This window comes from Pseudomyrmex gracilis, unplaced genomic scaffold, assembly GCF_002006095.1.
Source record: "Pseudomyrmex gracilis isolate BER0280 unplaced genomic scaffold, ASM200609v1 scaffold_177, whole genome shotgun sequence".
Taxonomy (NCBI): Eukaryota; Metazoa; Arthropoda; class Insecta; order Hymenoptera; family Formicidae; genus Pseudomyrmex; species Pseudomyrmex gracilis.
The window spans coordinates 199,907-210,913 of record NW_018020761.1 but is presented as its reverse complement, the minus strand read 5'-3'; the positions used below and the strand labels follow the sequence as shown (position 1 = coordinate 210,913).

Genomic DNA, 11,007 nt, shown 5'->3' with positions numbered 1-11,007 from the left:
TATAATAACAACTTATCATCACTAACATTATTAAAAATTTTGTATAACAGAAACAATAACGAAAATTGAAATGTGACATTACAACTCTCTTAAAAACATAAAACACAATTCTTTGTTTTCATTTACTATGTAATACATTAGATTTATGTATATTAGTTTGCATATATATAGTATTTTACACACACATACATTTGTGTATATGCAATAGTAACTTTTGTATAATGTATACTAATTGTTTTTCTAAGTAGAAATATAAAACGTATTCTTATAAATAGTTTTAGTTTGTAACCTTAAATTATTTTACAGTATTTTGTATATTAATATATATATTCATAAAATTATTTATTATTAGCAACTATTATACGTTACATAAAACTTCTTATTTTTACAATGCTAGAATGTCTTATTATTCTATATATATTTTACTATCAAAGTATATGTATGAAAGAAATTTCAAATGCAAGACTTACCTGATCGTTTAAATAAACTCCGTAAAATGACAAAAACCCTTCTATAAACCAAGAATTAGAGGTTTTTAATGTAAGTAACCATTCACTGAACATTTCTTGCATCACACTGCGCACAACCAAAAGTGCTACTTCTTTTTTTTTTATAATCGAATTTACCTTTCTATTGTATGCAATACTAGCCTCTCTAAAAGTAATATTGTTGTTACAACAATTTTGTCGTTTCTATTATATGTTCGATTGTTTTAAGTTAATTTTACCTGAAGAGTACAAGTGCAGTAGTTACTATAGTTTCGTAATTGTTGGAGTTTATTGGAAGTACTACATACTGCACGTATGAAACTGATGTGCTATTTTCTATCTTGTTTCTAATGAATGTTACAATATTGTTTATAAGAAATACTGCGTACAAAATGTCGTTTTTCACTTGGAATCTGCTTTGTATAGTACATGTATTTAACACATGGACATGTTTAGTACACTCCGAAGGTACGATTGCTGTTGCTACCAAATGAGTGGATATTTTAGGTGTCATACGAAATAAAGAATAAAGTTGATTGTTTTGCACTATGTAATCAAAAGGCATATGTGATAGAACTGTTTGATCGTGATCATGTCTAATTTGAATTGTAAATTTAGCCTTGGTTGTGGGATTTGTCCAATACGGAAATATCCAGTCAGCGGGTATACGCGGCAAAATCAAATATCTACATAATGAAAAAACGTAGATTGTATAACTACATTGGTATTTAAGTAATAACGTTTTATAGGTATTATTTTCTTATAAAACAAAAAACATACTTACTGCAGTATCGTGTACTTACTTGTCTTTTGTTTTTTTTTCAAAAATCATTGCACTTTTGTCTAAAATCCAATTATACTTTACATTGATCCAGTATATTCCAGGTAGTATACTTCTTTTCCGTACAGTTGTTTTAGAGTTGTTTTGATATTTTGTTATACGAATCATGTCACCGAATGAATCACTTGTTTCAGAAAATAGCACATGTAGTACCCATTCCACTGAAGTATCAGTAAAGATATTATCGACGGTACCATAGTAGAAATCATTCAGGTAACGTCCGAAATATAATCGTATATCTTGCAGTACACATGAAACGTTCAGTTTGACACAAGAATCAACATGGAGAGAATTGTTTTGTATGTTTGCAGAAATATTTATACGATATTCTATCGGGTGGTAACACTGCGGTACTTGAGGTAACTTCGCATCAGTTGAAGAAGCAATTCCGGTTAGAAATAAAAAGCATGTAATTCCAAAGAATATAAGCATATGCGTACTTTGAATCTGTAAAATGTATTTGTTTATTAAACAAACATTACATACGCAAATAAAAACGCAACACACATTTAATATGTACAGAATAAATGTTTGCTTTTTCAGATATACAGTCGAATTTCTCTTAACGTATACACAGTCGCAACAAGTCTCCCATAAAACGTATACTTCCCATATTTCCTCACTCTTTACCTCTTGCATATGCAAAGACTTACTTGATATAAAGTTATCTCGCGCTAGCGCAGTTTCGGTTAGGTTAGGTTGTAATCATACTTAGTGGTGGAAAAACCGATGAAGGAAAAAGTTTAAATTTTGAGAGTGGATTTGTATACATTTTGAGAGTATACGTTTTGGGAGGTTCGACAGTATATAAATATGAAGAACAGATGTTATGATTGTTATAGAGTATGTTTATCACTAGGTAGCAATGTTGTTTTATATTTCTCACGTACGGATAGACATATTTTCACATATTAGGTGTCATGAATACGGTGTTTTTATGAACTTGACATGTAAAAAGAAAATTGAAGATTAAAAGGTAGAAATTGTGGTGAACATTTTTAACAAGATAGTAGATATTTTAAGGAACAAAATTATACTCGAAAAATTTTTCTCCATTTTTCGAGCGCGTTTTAATTATTTAATATGTCACACATTGCAATTATTAAGTCAATGTACAATTACAATTGTAGATCGTAATAATATTTATGTAATATTAATCTATGTAGCATTAACGAGTAGTAAGATTTGCACAATATTGATAAATTAAAGTAGATATATGAATTTTTAAATTATAAAGTAGAAAAAACGATTTCCATATTGATTTAGTGTATAATGAAAAACAGAAGTTATATTTAAAAACAAAAATTGTGTTCTACAAATACTATACGAGTTTCTCATAACTTACCATGTTTCACATAATAATTATCTACTAAAATATAAATCTTGAGCACTACTTTATACGTATTATCGCTATATAAGTCAAAAACGAATTGCCTGAAAATATCCGCGATCCTGTCTGTTCGAGAGATCCTCGATAACTACAAAACAGTCGTTTTTGTGAAATAATAAATACATATCACGATGTAAACGTCTCTATTGGGGGAAACGACCTTACTTAAGTTATAGTACGTATACATATGTATAGAAATATGAGTCTCAAAATACTTTCAGTGTTCAATAGACATTCATATACATACTGTTTTCATCAGAAGACAGTTCAATACATATATGTTTTTCTGAAAAGATACAGGTGAAATAATATACCAAAAATCAAACAAAATCCTTATTTTTTAATGTGCCAATGTTGCGTTCGGGAATATGTAAAAGATTTGTTGCGCAAAAAATTAGTTATAAAGGCGAAAGAAATATAAATACACTCGAAACACGTTAAGCGCAGCATCACTTTCTGAGGACTGACAGTGAATTTTTCGGTTAGGCAGCGTCAGTCTCTGGGAACTGCCAGGGAACTTTCTGCCATTTTCATACTTTGTAACCGAATACTCAGCGAATTGTCGCCGCCGCGTCGTCATGCCGCCTGAACGGAAAACACAGCAAACTCGGCTCCGCGCTTAACGTTAAAATATTTATTAAAAAATATGTATTGAAAAATATATTTTTGGTAACTATTACGTATAGATTTTGTACTTCTTGTCTTACGCAGAGATATGCCAGAACTTGCGTAAAGTCACGCTTGACGCGAGCGTGGTTTTTTCCAGAAAACTTTCTGCAAGTAGTATGTTTTACGACATTGTCGATCCGGATATTGTATCAAAACAAAAGTGGTATCATTAGTATGTGGCAAATGCATTTACTGTTTTTCGTCACACTTGTGCGGCTTATGTTTATAGAAACTGTTGCAACTATTTTTTAAAGATAAATATAGTAAATAAAAAATTATTTCTCGTTTTCCTTTTACTACTGATGTAAATAAAGCTCGATAGCATATTTATGGACACTATTGTACATTGATAAGATGATCAATATCGAGTTTCACGTTATTTTGTCACGATTTTTGAACAAGACAAGTTAACTGATTACTCAGTAAATTGAGTGTTTTTATTTATTTCTTGCCACAGTTTGATAACAAGTGAGTTTTGATGTATCAATAAATTCTTTTGAAAAAAATGTACTATGTATGAAATGCTTCTGTAGGCAGCGTTCTGATATTCACTGCCAGTTCTAAAAATTTATACCACATGTAAAATAAAGTATAGCTTTTTAGGACTATCTGGAAAATAGCACTAAATATCAAAACGCCGTCACAATTAGTAAGATTTTCCTTGTTTTCCTGTTGTGTAAGAATCACAATCGACTTCAATAAAAATTTAACATACATGTACCAACACTTTTTAAATTTATTCAAATATTTATGTGAATCTTATTAGCTATTATAATATAATGTGAGGTTAGTAAACGCGCAATCTTTATGAGATCTTCTAATAAAAAAATTTAAACAGTAAAGCAAGTTATTAAAACTACGGCAAATGATTAATACATTAAATTATTATAAATTTATTTAAGTATAATGTGTATATTAAGGATATGTATATACTGTGAGAGAGATTACTCTTTCTCAACAAATTTTGTAAGATCAATATGCAATACGTACATAACTTGTTATTGTTCAATGTAAACGCATTTGCGCTATTCACAGATTACAGAAAAAAATTGCGTGCTATCGAAGCGCGTAGATGGTTATACGGATAGCATAATGTGCTTGCGGCACGAGATTTTGTAAAGTATCTATCGAAACGTTATCGGAGAACTGCTTGTTTGTCGTGCAAAGTCATTTCTGTGTATAAAACTTGGTCACGTGCTTACAGAAATACGCAAGAAATAATATTTACCCGTGGTTCGGCTGAGTGCCAATTGATCAGCTGATTGAAGTTGACTTATAATCGAGAGCTAGGCCAAGGCGCGTGAGTCTCGCACGAATTCGCAAAATAATCATGGCTTTTTCTGAGCGATCGAGTGCGAACGCTGACTCCAAAACTCTTTGTAAGAACGACATATGATAGACACGCGAAACTTTCGTCATATAGTTTCTTTTACATTAGAAATACTGTATTTTACAAAATTAAACCAAAGTGCAAAACAGCAAAGTAGTATTTTCATATACGTGACATTTTTCATCTTGCTGTAACGTCAACTATTATCAAAAATATTTTTTTAATGAAATTATAAAAATAAAGTGTTTCATGGTTTGTGCGCGTGTGAATGAAACAAAATGAAAGTATTTAAATAACAATCATTTAGGTCTTGTGAAACGTTAGTTATAAAAACAATCTTACTTTTGTTTTTACTAATATTTAACATATATGTAATATAACCTTATTTTACTTCTTTAAATACTTACTTTTGCTGTGGCCGATATTAATCAAATTGCTACTATATGTTTTACTTTCTCGATGACTACGATTTCGATGATGCTGATGACGGACAGCAGTGTTTCCAGTATCGGTAAAGTTGCAGTATTATATATAAGTATGCTTTTAAGTAATAAGCGATAAATAGACAAAAAAATGATACCTAGATAAGAAAATTTCTTTGATTGTAACACAATTTTATTCACAGCACAGTAGTCAGAATCAAATGTTAGATTCCATAAATGTTTCTACAGAGACTTCCTTAAAAACATTGCACATTGATAAAACTTAAAGGATTGTCATAATATAATAAATATTAGTTTGCAAATACTCTTTTTTATTATACAATGCATATTTGTGTTCAGACGTATTAAATAAAAAACAGAATAACTTCTACTTAAATACATTATATTAAAATTATCATTTGCCCGGTTTTAAATACATAGAAAAATATTACGAGTAACATTATTTTATCATACATAAAACTGTTTGATATGGATTTTGTTTTTATATAAACTTTTTTGTACATATTATAGATTTATATTCTTACATACTTGGTTTAATATATCGTCTGCTTTGTAGTTGTTTGTGCGCAATTGATTATACTTCAATATATACTTAATAGCATTCGTTATTTACGATGAATTATATTATTTGCATGTTTCCAAAATTCATTTTTCTTTTATGAACCAATTGCAACGTATTACATAAAGTAAAATCCGTGAAATATATTTCCGTAATACACTATACGTAAAATATATTTAAACTAGATATTACCTATAAGTTACAACTAATTTAATGTTATAAAGAAAATTGAATTTTGTATACATCAGTATCCAATTCTAGTATTAACCGCATACATATATATATTATTTGTCGGTTAAATAAAAACAATTCTACACAAACAGTGAAAAACACTTACATTTTCATATTTTTGTAATCAAGTATTATGTGGACTTTATTACGAATATAATATCGCCTCCTACTTACAAATGTACGGCGAGTTTCAACTTTTTTTGCAATAATGTTTTTTATGAACGTTGCCTAAAAAATATTACATCATATATTACAACATATATTTCCGATAATATATTGTGTATAATTTGTATAATTCTGTACACAAAACAAATTCTACTTCGTAACACGTAGTGTCAAACTTAAAGTAACAGTTTTATATAAAACTAATGTACAATTACAAAACAAATATTTACAAAACTTCTAATTTTTTTTTTTTTAAATCTTTTATAAAAAACTTTTTACCATTTTGACATCATATACGTTGATAAGGTGTATAAAAAGGAGTTCTATAGCCGTATTAACCTAAAACCACAGTGTGATAATAATACTGAATGTAATAATATGTAAAACATTCATTATTAAAACATACATGATATTCTTTTATTATACTAAGCTAAGACTATATCAATTAGTAATATAATTAAAATACGTGCGTGCATATACTAAAGTGTCCAGAAAAGAGATATATTTTTTATTTATCGAGATATATTGAACAAAACATTATTAAATGAAATCTTATTTAAGTACACACAACATACCTTTTCAAGATCATCATCTAAATATACGTGATTAATACTAAAATTCACAACTGCAAGGAGACTCATCTTTCTTTTGAATGAAACACATAAAACAAATAATTGACACAAAATCTGACTTAGTACATACAATATATAAAAACAATTTCTATAAAATGAATAAATTACATATATAAATAATACATATATTAATATAGTCTACGTAAAAATATAAGTATCATGTAGAGTACATACACATACAATATATTAGACAGTAGTAACCTAAATAAACATGTTTTTATAAAAAAATGTGTTTACCTTGGAAATCTATTTTGTATTTTGCTTAGTATAGTGTTCAATGAAAAAAAATCCTTTGCATGTCTTGCAACAGTATCGAAAAGAATGGTAACAGCATCACTTTCTTGTATTGAATCATATTCAAGTTCAGATCGCAAAGTTTCTATAGTATAATGCAGGTTACGACAAAATAAACCTTGCACGTATTGGTCTTTTTTCTCTTGTAACATGTACATGTCCTGTATTATTTTCCACTTCACATGCATCAGTATTTCTTTTATTACACCTTGGCAATATATCCATTTCTGCCAACTTGGCAACAATCTGCAAATATTTACACAAAAATATACAATTTTACTCACACATTATTACTCGAACGGTTTTATATACTTTTCTTATGATATCGAAATAATGTTTGAACATTAATGTCACATTTGGTATTACGGTTTTTAAAAGCATAGAAACAAGGAGTTATTGACGATATATTTAAACAAATTGATACCCAATTATTCGTGCTTGTACTTTACACATTTATATATTTTATAGAAATAAAAGTATTTATATTTACAGAATAATTCAGTCGCGAACTTGTTGTGTTATTACAATATCATAAGTTTGTATCAAGACTCAGGTTACAGTTACATAATATTATGTATAATCAGTAGTGTTAGAAAACTCACTTTGCTATTAAAGAAATAAATAAACGTACTTGTTTTGTACAGGATTTTTGAAATGCCAGTTCAATATATCAGTGAGATGTTCTTTGCACTGTACACCATCAAGAATACATGTCCATTTTAGAACTTCGTGATATATTTGATTATCAACACTATTCTTGGAATCTTTGTATGATATATTTTCAAGAAACCTATTTAATAGTGGTAATATTTTATCCTATAAAACAAAGTGTAAAAAGTAATCAAAGATTTTATTTACTCTGTAACTTGTAAATATACTCAAATGTTTTATATGTAAAACTCATTGTATAGTAATTATTTATTGTACTTTGTTGCATATTTCAATATTCTTAAAATATGCACATTTCTAACGGCATAATTGTTCTATTTTTGCTTTGGACAAAATCATATACAGAGCGATTCAGAACAATTCTTTTTTCTTGAAAATACATCTTCTTGACTAAATTCTGAAAGCCCTTTTTCTGTGACACAATTTTGTTTGAAGCTTACTTTTTCCACATGTTTATTTTTTGAGGTATTAATAAAAATAGGTGACTAACTCCGAGTCGAATACAAGAGGCAAACAGAAGTGGCGTACTCACCGTCACTCGCAAGCGATTACGTATGGATTTTGACGCGATCAGCTGATCGCTACACACTGTTTCTGTATGTGTTTCTGTCTCTCTCTCTTTTTTTTCACTTCTTTATTTATTCAAGTGTACTTTGTATCACGTAATCCGTGCATCACATGAATCACTGTCAATCACGGTGAGGTGCGCCGACCCTGCCTATCTCTTGTATCCGACTCGTAATAAATTACTTATTTTTATGAAGAACTCAAAGAGTAAGCTTCAAACAAACTTTTGTCAAATAAAAAGTTGTTTTGAAATTTAGTCAAAAATATGTATTCTCAAAGATAAAGGGTTGTTCTGAATCACCCTGTATACACTAATGTATAATGTTTTTCCTGTTGTCAATTGATGAAAAAAAACGTAAAAAAACATAACGTAAAATCTGAATATTGTAACAGTAGTTCACTGAGTTTCTTTTATTTACTTTCTTTTTAAGANTTTTTTTCGAAGTAGTTTTTTATTACTGCACTATAGTAATATTTACCTTGATCTTTGTGCTATCTGAAAACGGAAATATCTTTGATACGTATTGAAGAGCAGTGAATATAGGATACCACGTTATATACGAATTTTCTACGTTTATTGCATTGCTTGCNAATTCTAAAAACATGTTTATATTACTATCTTCTGCAACTGGTTGTTCGTTGTANTTTGTATTTTGTATTAAAAAATAAAACGCATCGTCGAGAAGTTGGGCTAAAGTAGAGTCAGATAACTCAGATACATTCCAATATATAGATTTTGGATTTTTCAGGAAAGAAGCAATATTTTTCCAAGATTTATAATCGTAGTTGACGCGATATCCTACAACGAATAAATGTATAAAATCAATACACACAAAACTACAAACTTGAAAAAACAGAAAGCGTAAAAGGAAAAAAAAAGATAATAAAGAAAAAGAGTAAATGTATTACGATGTTAAAAATAGTTAATGTAATACATTCGAATTTCGATAATTTAAATCTCAAGGCAAGAGCTCAAATCTTCGCGTTGTAGAGATTTTGACTTATCGAATGTCTCTTTTTCTTTTTGCAAAGCGAAGAGAAATAAACACAAATTTCCATTTATACGGATTTTCGAGTTATAGAAGTTTGAGTTATCGAGATTTGACTGTACAATAAATATATAAGACACTACAATCATAAATTCTTTCTACTGTAATACCATTTGGCTCTGTGAGTATGATAACATCGTCTTCTACAAATTTCAAAATATAGATACTTGGTACGTTTGGCGTTAGACACAAATGATGTATAATAGACTCATTTTTTGATATTTCTATAAAAGTTACAGGTATCCACCACTTGTGTTCACACAGTTCTTTTTGATTGATTGTTACACAGTCTATAACCTTTATTGTCAAAGACCGTGTGTCATTGTCTCGTGTTACTTGTACCACAGGATAACCATCTTGTGTTATCCAAGAATTTATCACAGTTTTTATATTTATATTCTTTAAACGAATATTTTTAGTAACGGCCGGCACAACAACTAAACTGTTCCATAAATTATCAAAAATAGACTGTTCATTATATGTATCGCTGAACGTATTCCTAGAATGTAACAACAAATTGCATAACAAAAAAACATATTGGTGTTAATTTTATCTTTTATACAAAGATATGTAATATTTTTACACTTGACTTATAAAGCAGCTTACGCTGTATTAAACATGTTTCAAATACTGTAATATCAATTACTCACTTGGTAGAATATAATTTCATCGCTTCCTCAAAAATGGAGTTGTATAGAACATTTTTGTTATGTATTAAAGTATTAATCATATAAAATATATTGAATGCTACAACATATATCCAATAAAGTAAAAGGTATAAGTAACTTATAATTAAAAAAATATGGTTAGGACTGTTGTTACATGCATACAATAATAACTGGATGACTGTACTTAATACTTCGGTGACATATTCGCGATTATTATAGTGTATATTCTTATTGTTTTTACAGTTTTAAGATGTATTATTCAAATGATATAATATTCTTTTGCAAGTATATAAGCAAAGACGTAATTTTAAGGTGTAAATACCGATTTTCTTTACCTTTCTTTGTCCATATTTTACTAAACGTTATAGTGTCGGAAAATAAATTTTTCGGTATTGGTATATCATATTCAATACATGCTTGCGTATATTCAAAAACTTCTCGTCTTGTTTGGATCGCAATCGACTTCAGTAAAGTCTTAGTGGAAGTCTACCAACAATTAGTATGATTACATACACGTCTTAACATCATTTATGTTTAAGTTTAGGTGAAGTAGTACAGTACTAAAATCTTTAGTATTTGTCAATAGAAAAAAATATAGTACCAGCAAAATATTACTACTAAAATCATTAAAAATATTTGTGTAACAGAAACATTACTTAAAAAAGACGTGTGACATTACAACTCTTTCAAAAAAAATACATTACAACTTTTTTTTACAGTTCATTATTACCTACATTACTTCTATGTATATCATTTGGCATATATATAGTATTTTAAACACATATACATTCGTGTCTATGTGATAATAACTTCTGTATAATGTATACTTATAACTTTTTGAGTAGAAATATAAAACGTACATTTATAAACAGTTTTCCTTTGTAAACCTATATTATTTTACAGTCTTTTGTATATAAATATATATATATATTTATAATAATTCTTTAATAATTTTTTTATAATACTTTTATTCCAATAAGTTCGTATATAAATATATATAAAAAAATATTTA

The 11,007-nt window shown here is 28.3% G+C and overlaps 2 protein-coding genes across 2 annotated transcripts in view; both read right to left on the bottom strand.

Annotated features, from left to right (window-relative positions):
- The window catches only part of LOC109857893, a 5,864-nt gene extending 3,087 nt beyond the window's left edge, over positions 1 to 2,777 (bottom strand). Inside the window, exons 1-4 of the mRNA XM_020434662.1 lie at positions 2,675 to 2,777; positions 1,292 to 1,776; positions 728 to 1,174; positions 471 to 654 (exon numbers count right to left, since the gene is read on the bottom strand). Of these exons, the coding sequence (XP_020290251.1) occupies positions 471 to 654; positions 728 to 1,174; positions 1,292 to 1,776; positions 2,675 to 2,677 (1,119 nt within the window). The 5' untranslated portion in view covers positions 2,678 to 2,777. The remainder of the gene's footprint in view (positions 1 to 470; positions 655 to 727; positions 1,175 to 1,291; positions 1,777 to 2,674) is intronic.
- Positions 2,778 to 6,450: 3,673 nt separating this feature from the next.
- LOC109857892 lies at positions 6,451 to 8,883 on the bottom strand. The gene is made up of 5 exons (XM_020434661.1): positions 8,758 to 8,883; positions 7,674 to 7,858; positions 6,986 to 7,288; positions 6,692 to 6,761; positions 6,451 to 6,480 (listed from the first exon to the last, which is right to left on the bottom strand). The coding sequence occupies exons 1-5, from the start codon at positions 8,881 to 8,883 to the stop codon at positions 6,451 to 6,453; spliced, it is 714 nt and encodes a 237-aa protein (XP_020290250.1).
- Positions 8,884 to 11,007: the final 2,124 nt, after the last annotated feature.